This window comes from Cystoisospora suis (genome assembly GCF_002600585.1).
Source record: "Cystoisospora suis strain Wien I chromosome Unknown contig_2950, whole genome shotgun sequence".
Classification (NCBI taxonomy): domain Eukaryota; phylum Apicomplexa; class Conoidasida; order Eucoccidiorida; family Sarcocystidae; genus Cystoisospora; species Cystoisospora suis.
In genome coordinates, this window is record NW_027155745.1 from 5,018 (window position 1) to 21,314 (window position 16,297).

At 47.2% G+C, this 16,297-nt stretch overlaps 2 protein-coding genes across 2 annotated transcripts in view; both read left to right on the top strand.

Annotated features, from left to right (window-relative positions):
* Positions 1-10,892, top strand: part of CSUI_005941 (kringle domain-containing protein) — a 15,214-nt gene extending 4,322 nt beyond the window's left edge. The window contains exons 4-11 of the mRNA XM_068066107.1: positions 60-168; positions 909-1,520; positions 2,186-2,402; positions 2,833-3,340; positions 4,032-5,655; positions 6,502-6,574; positions 7,749-9,448; positions 9,964-10,892. Of these exons, the coding sequence (XP_067921914.1) occupies positions 60-168; positions 909-1,520; positions 2,186-2,402; positions 2,833-3,340; positions 4,032-5,655; positions 6,502-6,574; positions 7,749-9,448; positions 9,964-10,090 (4,970 nt within the window). The 3' untranslated portion in view covers positions 10,091-10,892. The remainder of the gene's footprint in view (positions 1-59; positions 169-908; positions 1,521-2,185; positions 2,403-2,832; positions 3,341-4,031; positions 5,656-6,501; positions 6,575-7,748; positions 9,449-9,963) is intronic.
* A 1,538-nt stretch (positions 10,893-12,430) lies between these two features.
* Positions 12,431-16,035, top strand: CSUI_005942 (apicoplast triosephosphate translocator apt1). The gene is made up of 2 exons (XM_068066108.1): positions 12,431-12,613; positions 13,425-16,035. The coding sequence occupies exon 2, from the start codon at positions 13,886-13,888 to the stop codon at positions 14,948-14,950; it is 1,065 nt and encodes a 354-aa protein (XP_067921915.1). The 5' UTR covers positions 12,431-12,613; positions 13,425-13,885; the 3' UTR covers positions 14,951-16,035.
* Positions 16,036-16,297: the final 262 nt, after the last annotated feature.

The following is a 16,297-nucleotide window of genomic DNA, read 5'->3' on the forward strand; positions in this document are numbered from 1 at the left end:
TCTATCTATCTATCTTTTCATCTTTTTCTGTAATGTATGGTGTATGTGTTGGCTGTTAGGTACATGGAAGGACACAGTAGCTAATGCAGGGTGTACGGGGAGTTGCCCCGCACATTCATCTACGACGGTCGTAGGGGCTGCAACACAAGAGGATCGTCACTGTGAATGGTATGTCTCCTTTCTCTCTTTTCTTTCTCGTCTTCCTCATCTGCGTATCGCTCCTTCCTGATGATGTATAGCCGCCATTCTTTTTGAGTCTGATCTATGTTGTATCTTTCTTCTCTCGAGACTGTATCTAGATCTTCAAGAAGTTCCGGGATCGGTCCCTTTCTATCGGATTCTTGACTAGGTGTCTCTCTGTCTCCCTCTATATGTATGAGAGAGAGATTCGAATAGCTGTGTGTGTATCGAATCACAGTCTCTACATGCCCTCAGGTTTACAACCACTGGGGGCGTATATAGGCACATGCTGAATCTTCAACTTTCTTTGCTTGTAGTGCTTATGAGATTTGCATGCGCGACGACTCTTACTTCCACCACTACTACTACTACAAAGGAGTACTGTCCCCCTACTTACCTACTACAAAGACATACATACACATGCATACATGTATATACATATACATACACACATGTCCCCATGCATATTCATCCCGACACATCCATCTTCAACACATACATAGAGAGGTGCCTTTTCATCTTTCTGTTTTTCTTTCTTTCTCATCTCCTTTCTTTCTCACTCTTTCTTTCTCACTCTTTCTTTCTCACTCTTTCTCACTCTTTCTCACTCTTTCTTTCTCACTCTTTCTTTCTCACTCTTTCTTTCTTTCTTTCTCACTCTTTCTCATCTCTTTCTTTCTCACTCTTTCTTTCTCACTCTTTCTTTCTTTCTTTCTTTCTTTTCTCAGTGAGCCGGGTTACTATTTTGTGAGTGGGAGCTCTGGTGAGGAGGAGTGTACGGCCGTGGAGAAAGGCTTTTATTCTTTAGGGGGTTATGAAGCGAAGAAGCTTTCCTGTCCTCTCCATACAAGCACAAATCCGCTGAATGATACGGAATTTGTGGCGACATCATTAGATGCGTGTGTATGTGAAGAAGGCTATACCCCGGCCGATCCATCAAAATTCTCTGATCCGAGTACAGGAGAATCGCAGTTAAGATCTTGGCTAAAACAGAACCCGGAATACGCCAATCTCTCGAATTCGCAAATCTGCGTCCCATGCGGTCGAACGTACTATAAAGATAGTCTGGGAGCTCATGCATGCACCCCCTGCCCTAAGAATTCGTTTGCCGCTACAGACGTCGTTCGTTCCAAAGCGGATTGCGAGTTATGTTTACCAGGATACTTTCAGACAGGAAATGTCGATCTTCCTTGCGGAGAATGCACGGACAATCACTTTTGCGTTGGATCAGAAACGCCTATCTCTGCGCTTGCCCCTTATGCGGGCGCCAAGACACCCTGTCCAGCGCATACCCTCACGGTGCCTCCTAATACGGATAATGCGCACCCCTTCAAGTGCATGTAAGTCAGAAGAAGACACGACGAAGACAGTTGAAAGAAGACGAATGCTAAGATGAAGAAAGAAGAGGAGAAAAAGAAACGAGGAAAGGAGGAAGTTTAGGGTTCGTCATATAGGGGGGGGATGGTGCTTGTGAAGGAATGGAGTCGGACGAGGAGATAGTTGAAGAGGTAGAGAAGAAAGAAGAAGAAAGGGGGGAACTGCAAGGGGAGAAGACGGCGGTGGTTTTTCCGAGATGCATGGGGTATATAGATATATGTGGAAAAAACAGTGGAAAGAGAGAGCGAGAGAGAAAGGTCTTTTCATGAGTGGCATTGCCCTAACGGATTGATAAAGGGAGCTGAATGCTTCTAGTTGTCCTTCTTTCTTTATCCCGCCCCCTATGTCTGTCCACTGAAGATGCTGTATGTACGTACACCTGCCCCTACGAAGTATACATCCATATCGCTGGAGATCACGACTTCGCAACCTGTCGCCATCTGTCGAGAAGACAAGTATCTTTCTCTCTTTCTCTCTATAGATACACATAGTCAGATTGAACGTGAAGGAGTCTTTCTATGCCTGTCCCTTTCGTGTGGCAGTCGTTATATGTTAGGGTGGGGAATCGGATGACATCTCAGTTTTCTTCTTCTTCTCCTTCTTGGCCCTGTCTTGTCCGTTTTCGTAGGTGCGAGCCGGGGTATGAGTTTTACTATGTCGATCAGTCCACATCCTTCATCGTCTGTCGTGAAACACGTGTAGGAGAATTCAAGGAGGTTCTTTCTAACAGCCCCGGCTACAAGTGCCCAGCAGGAAGTTCAACAGTCGATACAGGAAACGTCTCTTTGCAAGATTGTGTCTGTACACCCGGATATCATTTCGATACTTCAACGAACCGATGTGAAGTAAGTCCTCATCCTATTCTTCTTCTAGGTAGAGATAGAGGGAGATAGGTAGATAGATACATAGAGAGATAGATAGGAATGTAGAGCTTACCTCCTCCTTTGTCTTGGCCGAAGATTGCAAGAAATGGACTGCCTTTGCTTTTTTCAACGAAGTCCCTGCTTAAAATCCTTTCTCCCTCTCTCCATACTTTTGATCTACTCTATAGTTACTGCTGCACTTTTCACTTCACACCTCCTTTTTTCCCTCGTCTTTCTCACATGCATCAACCCTCGTGGCACTGTAGTGCTTGTCCCCCCGACTCCCTCCTAAGGTATAATGGCGTCCTGTCTATCTTCAATCAATCAATCAATCCATCTATCTTTGATCTATCTACTCAGCAGTCTACTCAGCAGTCTATGTCTTTGTGTGTGTGGGTTTTGTGTGCTTCAGGAATGCCCTGTGGGCTATTACTGTCCGGGAGGTCGTGATTCGTTAACAGGGAATCTCGTGTCTCCTGTGAAGTGCCCCTCAGAAACCAATACTACCGGAAACCGAAGTGCATCTGTGGCTGATTGCGTGTGTGACAAAGGCTTCTATAAACTCAACAGTCAGATGAATACAGGAGATGTCGTTCAGTGTAGGCCCTGCCCAGCGAATAGCTACAAAGACTGGGTGGGGAATGACGTGTGTAAGATATGTAGTGAGAACTCCGGAACAGAACAGACGGGGGCCAACTCAGCGGCTCAGTGCCTATGTACGAGGGGATACTACTACGATATGAAATTAGCTGAATGCGTTGCATGCAGTGACTCTCTCAAGTATTGCCCAGGAGGTGAAGTGGTATGCAAAGACGATGAACCCAATTGTGTGAATGGAAAAAAACCTGTCGAACCACAGCCCTGCCCTGTCAATACAAGAATCACAGCCGGATACGACACACCCTGGTCACTCGATGACTGTAAGCCCACCACTCTCACCCTACCTCTATCTATCTATCTTCAATCTATCTATCTATTTTTAATCTATCTATCTTTAATTTATCTATCTAACTGTATTTTTCATGAACTGGACATCTTTTTCCGTACAGACAGCTCGTTAGTTCGTGAGTGATTTGATTGATTTCACCCTAGTAGACCCGTGTGTGTTGATGGAGGGGTGTGTGTGTGTGGCGAAACTGTGGGTGTGTGGATCCAAGTAGAGACGTGAAGACTTCTCTAAGGCAAGCCTTTCCTACCGCCCTAGGTTGACTTTCGTATAGAATGGATGGCTCAGCGCAGGGGTTTCTTTCTAGCATATATCTTCTATGAATTAAGATATCTTTATGATATTCTATGAGAGAGGCGTGTGTGTAAAAAAACAATACTAGGAATTCCTTTATCGGGAACTATCTATCTATGTATCTAATTTGAATCTGTCTAACCTCAACCTCTCTGTAATCTACGTTTAATCTGTCTATTTTGTATCTTTCTGTCCTCCCGCTATCTATCTCTCTATCTATCGAGTCGATCCATTTCCCTTTATCACCCTTATATCATCGTGATCACTGTCACTCTATCCTCTTCATCCCTCCATCCGACCTCTCTCTCTCTGCCTTTCTTCCTATCATGCCCCTCTTCCCCCTGTTCTTTTCTTTCTTTGAAACTCTTCAGGTAAATGCGATCGCGGCTTTGCTTTTGATTCAATCAATGAAGAGAAGAATGAGAAGTTTTGCGAGCCCTGTTCACCCGGCACCTATAAGACATCTGTCCAAGATGCGACATGCAATGGTCTATGTGGGACGTCATCTACCAGCTTGCCTGGGGCGCAGTCGCAGTCTCAGTGTTTCTGTGAAGAGGGGACATACTTTGCTGCTGAGGCTTGTCATACATGTCCTGTAGGAGCGATTTGTGCGGGAGGTTTGTTAGATGAAGCTCGTATGAAGCTTCTAGAAGACCCTAGTTTCGTCTATATCACATCAGCAGATCATGTGAAGCCGTATGCACAAGAGGGATACTTTTTGAATAAGTTAAAGGAATCTCTAGAATCGCCTAATGACTGGCAATTCACAGAATGCCCTATTAGAAAAGCATGCTTAATCAAAGGGGAGTGTTCAGAAACTATGACGGAATACTTATGTAGTGAGTGCAAAGAAGGCTTTACCAATACCTTTACCAAGGGAGATATCTGTACCGCATGTCCATCTATGGTATGGAATATCACGTGTCTAACGGTGTATTATCTAGCTACCTTGATGTTTAATATTGTTATGACCTATATGAACGTTGCTGCAGGGTTCAATCGTCGATCCATTCACTCCATTGTGATTAAGATAGCTTCGAATTATATGACGGGAATCTCCGTCTTAGGGGTTCTCGATTTCAATGAGCTAGCTTTACCTGGCTGGGTCACCCAATTCACAGCCAGTGTGACCGAACAGGTAGCTGCGAAACAAAGGACTAAGTTCATGTCGGTTGACTGTATCTTAAGGGATGATTTCAATCTTAGTTTCTCGGATTCTTTCTTTTATACCATGGTCTTCTATGCCCTCCTTCCTATCGCTTTACCTATTGTTGCGACGGTAATTATGTTCATTATCGTACGGCGTGCATGCGCTTGGTATCATAAATCGACCCAGAAGAAACTGGATCTCTTAAAGCAAACACAGCAATATGGATTGTATACATTAAGCGCTCAATTACGTGAAAAGTATGAAGAAGACCGTCTCTTCATGATCTTTCGATATATTCCCTTACCTGGGGAATCCCTCTTCAAAAGAACCATGAAATTCATGGAAGATATGATTCCTATCTATGTCACCGTGCTTTTCTTTGTGTATTCCGCGACAACCCGACGCATGCTATCTCTCCTCGACTGTACCTACATCGATTTTGGTCGAGACCATCAGGCCAAGTATTTCTTACGTGCAGCAATGTCTGTGCAGTGTGAAATCCGTGTGAGTAGCCCTTACTTCAAATTCTTCGCCTTAGGCATCATTGGGCTCATTGTATGGAGTATTGGCATTCCTCTATCTTGCTTTCTCATTCTTTATACCCATCGCAAAAGCCTAAATAGTCGCGAAACTCGGCTTAAATACGGGTTCTTACATAATGGATTCGTCAAGAAATACTGGTACTGGGAAATGGTGGTGTTTGCACGCAAATTCCTTGTGATCGTCGTCTCAAGTATCGTCCTTGTCCCCTCCGAAGATATGAACGGATCGCGCATGTGGATGGCCGTAGTCATCGCCGTCGTCTTTCTTCTCATTCACTTCACCACACAACCCTTCGATAAAAGGTAAGAAAGAGGACCCCAAGGGAGGCGCAAGAAGATGTGTCAATCGAAGGGAGACAGAATGAAGGAATGAAAGAGACGGGAGGGAGGGAGGAAGGGAGAGAGATAGGCTCTTCGGAGCGGCTCTTATGAGTCAGGAGAGGAGACAGTGTGTGTGTTTCTTATGGAGGAGGGGTGTGGAGAAGGATTGTGAAGAAGATGAGAGGGGGATAGGAATTGAATGAAAAGAAAGATTGATCGATCTAGTTAGATTGTGTCTATGTCATATTGTCGGTTACGATCGCTTAGGAAGTAAGGGAATGCAGAAAAGAAGGCTCGGGCTGTATTCGGCTCATTAGAATAGGTGGGACATCTTTCCCTTGTAGAGATACACTTCGTGTCATTCTTACTACATACCATCCAGTCTCTCTTCTTTTGTCTTCTCTCCGAGTTGCCGGTCAGATAAAATGAATGAGCTGAGGTGCGGGTTCATTTAGAAGAACTTCAAACGCTGCTACCATGTTATGTGTCTAAAGGGGTGTGTATCTCTTCATTCATTCCAAGTGCTTTATCCTTGTAGACATCCTTGGACTTTCTTGCTTTCTTTTCTTTTCTTCTATATACTGCAACAGCAGCTCGCGTCTATAGGAGTAGAGTATATCGTATGATGGAGTGTACCTGACGTAGGGCGACTTCTATAGACACTGAAGATGAGAAAGAAAGACATTCTGGTCGCAACAAAGTGACATGTGACGGCCGCCCCACCCTTCTGGGATAGATACGTCGATGTCTTCATTCATTTCGGTCGTTTCTCCTTGCCTCTCATGTTTTTCTTCATCTCCTTTCTTCTTCTTTCTTGTCTCTCTTCAGGAGTTACTTAACTCTCGATAGACTAGAAAACCATAGTATGGGGATCTGGACGATCACCTTAATCATTATAGCGGTAAGTCTTTACTTTCTCTTACGTGCTGGACTGGCTGCATATGTCGAAAAAGAAAGAAAGAGGAGAAGGATCAAGACCAAGAGACCTGTTAGTGTGTACTGTCCTCATGGGATGTGCGTAGAAGAAGAAGAAGAAGTGTATCTAGGTTTTGCGTTTTCGCAGAGAATCTTTCTAGGTGCATGCGTGAGTTGATCTAGGGGGAAGAGGGAGATAGAGAGACAGACAGACAGACAGACAGAGAGACAGAGAGATGAACAGCATACATACACAGAGACAGAGGCTGAGTGTCTGTACGGTTAGGAGGGAGAACAAAGGAAGACAGGGGGTGGGATCATATCATTCCTCATGCCACTGGATAGGAGAAGCGAGAGAAGCATTTCTTTTGTGAAGTTTCTCTTCAAAGTAGGGTGGTCTAATGTATGTGACTGAAGGTCTTAGGTAGACTATTCCTCCTTCTTCTTGTTTCTATGATAGTTAGTGCCTATGACCACCTCCTCTTGTCTCGTCTATGATAGTTAGTGCCTATGACCACCTCCTCTTGTCTCGTAGGCTTGTGAGGGATGATGCTTGCTGTCCCTATGATTTATATCAGCCTGTAGAGAAAGGGATGAAGGGTTGCTTTCCTACTATACAGGAGACTCTATCTAGTGTATTGAAGGGCGAGGTAGATGCCATTATATTTCTACAACTCGATCTACAGAAATCTCTGTATATGTATGGAGAGAGAGATCTACTATATGAGATGGTGTATGGGGGGTGGAGTGTATGTCTCTTGTGATGCATGCTATTGTGAGTTTCTGGTTACGGAAGTAGAATGGAGATGGTGACTGCATTTGTCCCAGGGAAACAGAGACTTCTTCTTCTTCTATTGAGAGTTCCTCTATACTCTTGATGAGCAAAGTCCCCTTATTTAGTCATTCGTTCACTTGGCAGCTCTTTCAGCTCTCTTCTTCTCTCTTTGCTTCTATCAATCCCTCCCTTCTCCCGCTCTCTTCACCTCCCCAGTCATCTTCTCTGCATCATCCTGTCTCTCTCCTTTCTCTCTCTTTCTGTCTCCCACTTCCTTCCCAATCTTCGCTTTCTTTCTCCCCTTCTCTCTCATCTCTTTCTTTCTTTCTCATTTCATTCTTTCTTTTTTCTCCTTTTCTCTTGCTGCTTTGTTTCTATCTTTCAGATGATGATTGGATCGGGGTTTTCAGGAAATGTGAATATGGTATTATTACTCTTCTTAGCAGTTCTGACGTTTCTGTTTGTATTGGAGGTGGCTATCTCCCTTATGTTTGCCTACTTCGATAACGTGCGAGCTCAGCAGACCTTCTTTACGGTGCCTGTGATTGGCTTTATCTTCCGCTTCTTTGCTAGACTATCAGAGAAGAGACGTGCACGTGAGCCTATAGTTGTGTATGACGCTGACAACGAAGTCATCCAGCTTGTTGCATCGAAGCGCCAGTCATGGAATGTCTTTACAGCCCGACATAAGAATATTAATCTAGCTGAGAGGAATTACTTCATTAAAGTGATGGCGGAGACCTTAGGATTTGCGGTGGTCCATATGAAATTAGACGTTATCCCTGGGTCTTTTCTTGAGTTTGCCTTAAGATTAGGATTGGCTTTTCATCGTATGGAAGAAGATTCCCAGCAGAATAAGAAATCTCTTCAGGCCATTGCCGAAGGGGATCTCTCGCAGTTGGCTGATTGGTCTTCTCAAGAGCAAAAACGGAAAGAATTGAGAAACAAACAGAGGGCTTCTCGTCGCAAGATTGCTCTTCAACTTGATACCTTCTATAGAGACATGGAAGAAAAGCTAGCTGGGACAGAGACGGTGAACGGGGGTGGAGGGGGATTCTTCAAGAAGAGAGGGAGCAGCCATAACAGTACGACTTACGGCGGTAGCTCATTTCGAGATGGGGACCAAGAGGATGAACGTTTAAAGGACTTAGAAGGCGAGCTCGGTTTATCCGACGATGACCTTTCACGCATGAAAACTGACATGACCGACTGGGAGGAGAAAGCCAATGACGAAGCGTTCACGGCGGATGATAAAGCAGTTGCAGAAGAAGTGAATAGGACGGGAAAGAAAGAAGGTGAAGATGAAGGTGACATAACGACAGATACCGATGGAGATCGAGGAAGAGGAGGAGGAGGAGAAGGCGAAGAAGATGAAGAAGAAGAAGAGACAACGCGTCATGGATGTCTTGAAGATTATACAGTGGATATGACGGAAGAAGAACAACAAGAGACCATGTATCTCTTTGACCAAGATATGATGAAGTGCGGGATTGCTTTATCCGAACTGTATCTAGCTCTCTTGAAGTTACAGCTGAAAGATTCAAGTACTATCAGCCAGCAGTTCGATGCCTTCAAAGCTCAGAAGAAAATCCTTAGTGAAGAATATGCTGAAATGCTCCTCCATAGAAATCGAAAGCTACGGGTGATACGAGAAGCTCTAGAGACATTGCTTGTTTCATCGGGAACGGAACTGGCGACCATGGGGCTCTCCGAGGAAGCTTATCGCACGAAGAAAGAAGAGCTTCTCCAACTGAATAAAGAGATCGCCCAGCTGAACAAGAAACTGGCGAAATATCAAGCGGATCCAGACAGCTTCACGGGGGCCACGGACGATGAGGAGGAGGAGGATGACCAAGATCGAGAAGAAACAGCAGGTGAAGAAACGAGCAAACGACAGAGGGGAGATGGCTTAGAAGAAGAATGGATCGATGAAGATCAAGATGAAGAACTGAGAAAGATACATGAACAGCAACAAGAAAGAGAAAAAGAAAAACAAGAGCAAGAAGAAGCCGCACGTGAAACCTTCTTCCCTAGTGATCCTGCTGAAGCCGCTGCATGGGATTCCGGAAGTGATATCCCTGAAGGGTAAGAAGGAGAAAGATAGAAAAATCAACATCTTAGCCTTCTTCATAGAGAGATAGATGAATAGACATATATGCATTCTCTCTCTCTCTGTGTTCTTCGCATTTTGTGGTCCTTATCGGAGTTTTCAAGATGAATGAGCGTTGGCGGCTATCATAGCATGAATGAGAGATATTTCCGATCTATTCTTTGAGAAGCCTGCTATTTTCCGTGTCTACAATGTTGAAAGTCCAGGTCAAATCCGTTGTAGGAGATGATAAAGAGAGTGAGAAGAGCTTGCTTTACCTGATCATCCTCTTCGCCGGGCTACCTGTTTTCATAAGAAGGAAGATGTTTGTTATGCTGTGGCTGTTAAACAGTAGAAATCCGAGCCGGTCATCTATCTATGTATACCATGGAGGCAGGAGTTCCACGGGACTGTATGAGACCTGTAGGGTGTCAAATATCGCTATAGCTTTTTCGCACGTTTTGCCGTTCGAATGAGCGACTTCTCTATATGTTTGTTTCACGTTGTACAGGGAACGCAGGGAGGCGATTCCTTCTCGAGAATTCAAGGTAATCGGCAATGATGGAGATACATGGGAAGAATCATTTTACTCGGAAGATCTAGGTGGCCGTGAGCCTGTGCCTGATGATGGACTGTAAAGACAGGAAAGGGGGCTGTAAACAGCTGTAACGAAGCAAGCCATCCGGCTCTACGAACGAAGAAGAGGAAAGGAAAACCTTGAGTAGACGGGGAGACCCGTGTGTGTATGCAATTATCTATGTACGGTGGAGAATTTTCCTTGTAGTCGGCACACTGGTAGGGTGAGGAGGTGTGAGGGAAGGTGTTCTTTCTTACCTGGATCTTTGTTTCTTTTCAAGACCACTTGTTTGGAATTCTCCACGGCTGGTGTTCCTGAATGTGCCTGCCTTCTTGCCCATCTGTGGTTCTTCTGTGAGGTATCCACCGGAGGGGTTAGGCAAAGGGAAGGGATGAGAACCGATCGATCGATGGGGCGGAAGACTGAGTCCAGGGTCTTCTAATGGTGTGAGCTGTTGAATTAATAGTAGTAGTAGCGGCTAGAGAGAGTGTTAAGTTAGTCTTTTGTGATCTCTTCTTTCTTCCGAAAATGAAGCAGGTGATCGAATAGGAGTCAGTAAGTGGTGGTATTCGAATAAGGAGATTCTTTTTTAATAGTGGAGTGGGATTCTCTTTTGAAACTGGAGTGACACTTTATGCGTGGAATGGCAAAGAGTTTGAGGTGCGTTTTCGTTTGTTGGTGACAACGGATGCTCTTCATCAGCTTCGCGTTTCATTTCTCCTGCACAGCGCGAGAAATATTTCGGCCATCTAGCTGCCTTTGTCAACGCAAAAGCGATAGATAGGTGGTGGTGACCCTTGTGTCTTACAGATGATATACAGTCGGCACATCACAATGCCGGGCAGTTGGCTCGATTGTCCCGTAGGCTTGAAGGGTGCCGGAGCTCGAGTGCACCGATCGCCAGTACCTCACTCGATGATATTTTCACACGAGAGTTACGGTGGAACAGCAGTTGTTGGCCTTCTACATAGCCGACGTATTTTGCATCCAAGCAAAATGATTCTGTTGCTAGCTAGTATCGCAAGAACGAGTACATTCATGGCGGTGGGGACAGGGGTGACGTGACGCGCAGCGCTGTCTCTTTCCGCTTGTTAGGCTTCGAGGAAGGTACGAGGCTAGGTCCAGGTGAAAGAACAGTCTAGTCGAATCATGGTTGTCCATCTCCTTGGCTTTACTACCCACATAGGGGGGTCCTTCTGACGGAATTCCTCTCGATACTTGAGGTCGAAGGCCTGTTGCTGCCGCCACCCACAGCGCCTTGCAGGCATAAGGATCAGGGACTTGCATGGGTCAGCAGAGGACGCAAGGGACAGCCTCCGCTGAATAGAAACCACCCACTTCATGCTAGCAGGTTGGATGCCTTTCACGGCGGGAGAGATTTCGATCATGAATTGCACGGTGGAGCCTGCTCAGCACGTAGTCTCCCTTGGTTCGAGCTTCTTATAGGGAAACTTCCCTGACGCGGCTTCAGAGAGACATTTCGTATCTTGCTCCGCGCCGGAGTTGCCAAGGCCCACCACATTCAAAATGCACCAAGACTTCGACAATACACACCAACAGACACAAGATGGGGTAGTCACCTTGTGCTCTTTTGGCATGTATTGTCGTTGTCGTGACGGCAAAGCACTTGCCGAACAGCCGCTGTAGCCGGAGGCTTCACTGGATGACTATTGGTCGGTGCAGCGTACACAGTGGTGCGACACTCTTTCCTTGATGCTTTCTAGCTACCCCCGACATCCCTCTGAGAGAAGAAAGCCACCAGGAGCCAGAAACTGTCCCCATTATCGGTGAGACTGCGCCCGTTAGCAAGCGTACCTGCCACTCCCTGGTCTGTTTTCTACACAATAGGGGTGTCGTATGGGAGGTCTTAGCTCCACGACCGTTTCAGCAAGCCAAGTTTCTCCAGTTCCTCGAACAGGATCCGAATCTCGCTCGTGTGATAGTTACCTCTGTTTCCGAGTTCAGATTCTTCTGTAAGTCGAACTCCGGTGATAATAAGTACAGGTGGCAATTCCTCTACGGCCTAGGACAAACGTCTCTTCCGGTGGAAACCCTGAGTTGCAAAACAAATCTGGATATCGAACTTTCGTAAGGTCTCTGCCCGAGATGTGCGCCCTTCTCTGCTGACGGGGTGGTGGACGACTGAGCGGATGTGCAGGTACACCGTTGCGCGAATGAGTGTGGGTCTGCGAATGCCAGTACCTGTTGTAACTGCTGTATGCGTAATTGATCTCGACAGCGCAGCAAGCCCCTGGATGGAGTGACAGTGGACGTATGAGTATTCTGCTTGGACGCGACGGCGCCGCGACCCCATTCGCTTACATGCGCCCAGACATCGTGGACAATGAACGGGCCCGTCTCAGCTGCCGGTGTGGTGTCTTCGTCATCGTCACTGTGTGCGCCGGGTCTCCACCGCATTTCATGGTGTTTTTGTCCCTGCTTTTTCTTTTCTTCAAACCTCGACCCTCGGCGGTTTCGTGGTGAATAGTGAAACTGCCTTTCTCAGATCTGCCGGTCGCTAACAAGGAACTCCCCCGACACCAGGGGATGCCGTGCAAGGCAACGACTCCTGCATGTCGTGCTGGTATGTCCGCGACGGGTCCGTGTCTGCACAGATCATAAAAGTCACGGTTTTCTCCGCTAGGACGGAGGGTGTGGCCTGTGTCGTTGCCTTCTGATGTCCGGAGCGGGTCTTTTACGTGACCCGAATCTTTGTGCACGTGTAGAACGAGGTGCCTTCGTCTGTGTTGTGCTGAGAGTGGTAGAGGTCTCGCAGCACACACATTCTCAGGCCGTGTCTCCATCATTGTACGCCCCACTCTGGGGCTATAGAAGCAACAACGAGGCGATTAGTTTTTTCCAGTCGTCGAGTGTCCCAGGGACAATAGAGAACGCGCACTGGAGAGACACCCAGCCTGTTCCGACTTTTGGCTGTCTGGATCCGGCGGTTTGCAAGCAAGGGCCGAGATCTAAAGGAAAGCGTCCCCTTTCTTTTGTCCAGATGTGCGTTCGGCCCACTATTTCAACAGGTCAAGAAATCACGGACTTTCTTTTCGCTGGAAGTGCCCCGGCTGCTTGGGGGTCGGAGCACTCCCGCAAGACAAGCGTCTGTCTGGAGCAACTCATAGACACCAAAGTCCTCGGTGCACCTCACTCTCCTCGTGGTTGCTTTCATCTTTGGAACAGTTCTACACACCACGGGCTTGTACTACATAAGTGTGCTGCGCAGCCCACAATTTGCAGCGGTTCGAGGCATGGCGGTGATACGGCGTAGTTGTAGACGGCGGTCGAAGGCCGCACACCAACAGAGTCGCTTGAGAGATGCAGCACTGAAAGGCTTTAGAATGATCTCTAGTATCTTTTTCTCTGCTTGTGTGGATTGCTTTGCTCTACAGGCTTTCAGCGCAAAACTATTTCTTGAAGAGGAAAGGCCTCATCTTCATTTTTTCTGCCTTCCTTTGATGTGACGCGAGTACCTCTTAGTGAATCTCTTTTCGGGTGTGACATACACTGCTGCATAGAGAGAGTGTATACCTCTCTGTGGGGTACTTTGTGACCCTCGTTGACCCGTTTTATCTCTGCCAGTTCCTTTCTCATTGCTTCTCAAACGCCTGGGCCAGCAGCCGTTGATGGTCGGGTAGCTGCAGAATCACCGGCGGTAGTCGTTCCTTTCTGCGCTTGCTTTTTGAATCTTGTAACACCTCGTGAGATTCTTATTTTGCAGCGACGGCTGTACCTCACAGGTGTCTGGTCACTCGGATTTTGTCTTGATTCTTCTTACCCCATCTTCCCTGGATACAACGCCCCTCCACGCGTCTTGTTCTTTCCCCTGCCCGTAGCCTCCAGCTTTCTGAAGATGGAGGAGTCTAAGCGTTTGAGCAGCTCGACATCTCATAGTCACTACGGTTCAACTCGGGCCTCAGGCCAGACCGGCAAGGATCTTGAGTCTCAGCATGCGTCGGCTGGGGGCTCTAAGCAGGACCAGACAACTTTCTATTTGCAGTTCGGTGGTTTGTTGGTCCTTTGGTATGCCTTGAATGTCATGTACAACTTAGACAACAAGCTAGCACTGAATATGCTTCCGCTGCCGTGGACAGTGTCTACGTTTCAGCTGTTCTTTGGATGGTTATTCTTTGGGTTTAGCTGGATTACCGGTCTGCGACCTATTCCACGATTCCATTCTACAGACCTCTTCTTTACACGGGTAGCTCCTCAGGGCTTGTGCCACTTTTTTGTACACATCGGAGCAGTAATCTCTATGGGATGTGGAGCTGTTAGTTTTACGCATATTGTGAAGGCGACCGAACCAGTCGTTACTGCGGTCCTCTCTGGCGTGTTTTTGCATCAAGTTTTCAGCTGGCAGACATACCTGTCTCTCGTCCCTATTGTTGTAGGAGTTACAATGGCATCTATTACCGAGCTTTCCTTTTCTTGGATGGCCTTCTGGTGTGCTCTTCTAAGCGCTCTTGGGAGTTCCTCACGTGCTGTCTTTGCGAAAAAAGCAATGGCCGATCGCAAGCAAGTTGGTGAAAACCTTACCTCCACCAACATGTATGCGCTTCTAACCATTGTTGCTTCTCTCATCTCTCTCCCACTAGCCATCTTTGCTGAGGGTGGGAAGGCCGCCGCTGTATGGGCAGCATCAACAGGACCGGAGAGTCCTTGGACAGGCCAGCAAATTCTAATGAAAATGTGTTTCTCGGGGTTCTGGTACTATATGTATAATGAGGTAGCATACCTATGTCTGGAGAAGGTAAATCAAGTTACTCATGCTGTTGCCAACACCCTCAAACGTGTGGTGATTATTGTCGCCTCTGTAATCTTCTTTCAAACCCCAGTCACAACCCTTGGTGCAGCTGGGTCGGTTGTGGCGATTGCTGGTACTCTTCTTTATTCCCTTTCTAAAACCAAATACGGCTAAGTGCATCTTTATGGTTTGCTTTCAGTCGGCTGTATCTCTATGCGCAGCAGAGATGGACACCTTACCAGAACACACGGGGGTGGGGCCGCGTCCTGCGGGTTTCGAAACAAACTGGGGGATATGCCCGTACCGTCCCAGTCTGCTAAGATGTCCATCATGATTGATTTTTGAAGCAAAACCAGATGCTCGCTGGGTGGATTGCAAATTAGGGTGGTCTTGTGCTGTGCCGCCTCTCGTTAGTATCAGGGGGAGCGATGAAAGCAGGGTCAAGGGCGGTGCTCTGTCAGTGGATTGTGCTCAGGTTCTGATAGTATGTATCGTGTTCCAGGATGTCGCAGCAGCCCCCTGTGGGCTTCTCCATCTCAGGAGTCCTTGTATACTACATAATGAGTTCCTGTCGCCAGAAGGGACAGGCAGTGCCTGATTCCGTTGTATACAATGTCGATGTGGGAAGACATTCCGTCGACTGTCAAGCGCAGTGTTGCGTGATGAAGGCGTCAGTGACCCCTGATGCGTAACACCTGGAGGATTCGAAGACGGTGACCAGTCCTCTGAATTTTATGCCAAGAACGTCTTACGGGGTAGGCTTCTTGGAAGTTATCAAGGTACTGAAAGGGCCCGTCCTTCTATGACCGCTGACGGGGAGCCAGCTGGGAGAACGTCTGCTTGGGAAATGGTATGCAGGCACCGCTTCTTGTGTCAGTGACTGCCGAAGAAGTTCTTCAGCACAAATCTTGTGTGCGTTCATTTGTGCTCGTGTATCTAGCGACAGCATGAGTCGGGGGTTCAGAACCTGGAAAAAAAACACGCTGTGATGAGTTGAGAATCTCATGTCATTCCGAGGATCTGTCTGTGCGATAGGGAAGCTGGGACTGTTTGTCAGACACATACGGAAGTTGGCCGGTACAAGCCTACCGGCTTCCGTTTTCCGCTTGCCAATAGGTGACATGAACTTGTGCATGAAAAGCAGCCCTTCAGCGCCGACCTGTGCGCTGTAAACACGCGCCGTGTGATTAGGGTTTGAGGGGGGGGGGATTGCATTGAACCTCAACAGCAGCAACTTCCGACCTCCGGGAAGACCCAGCACCCGGTAGGTAAAGAGATGCTTCTTTCCGGTGATGAAGGATGCGAGCATACTTCTCAAAGCGACGGAAGCTCCGCATCCTGTACGACGGAGCGAATACCTCGTGACTAAGTTCTGCTGACGAAATAGTAGCGTTTGCCTTCACATCACAGTTCAGGATAGCGATCCCCTGGTTCCTGAATGTGCAGCACGGCTGTCCAGCCAATTCAGGCTGACAGGGGGTAGTGATTCGGCGGCCTGGCGTTTGTACGAAACTTTATCGG

What these genes read in the sequence shown, in the direction of transcription:
- CSUI_005942 (XM_068066108.1), top strand. Translation starts at nt 13,886, where the DNA reads ATGGAGGAGTCTAAGCGTTTGAGCAGCTCGACATCTCATAGTCACTAC.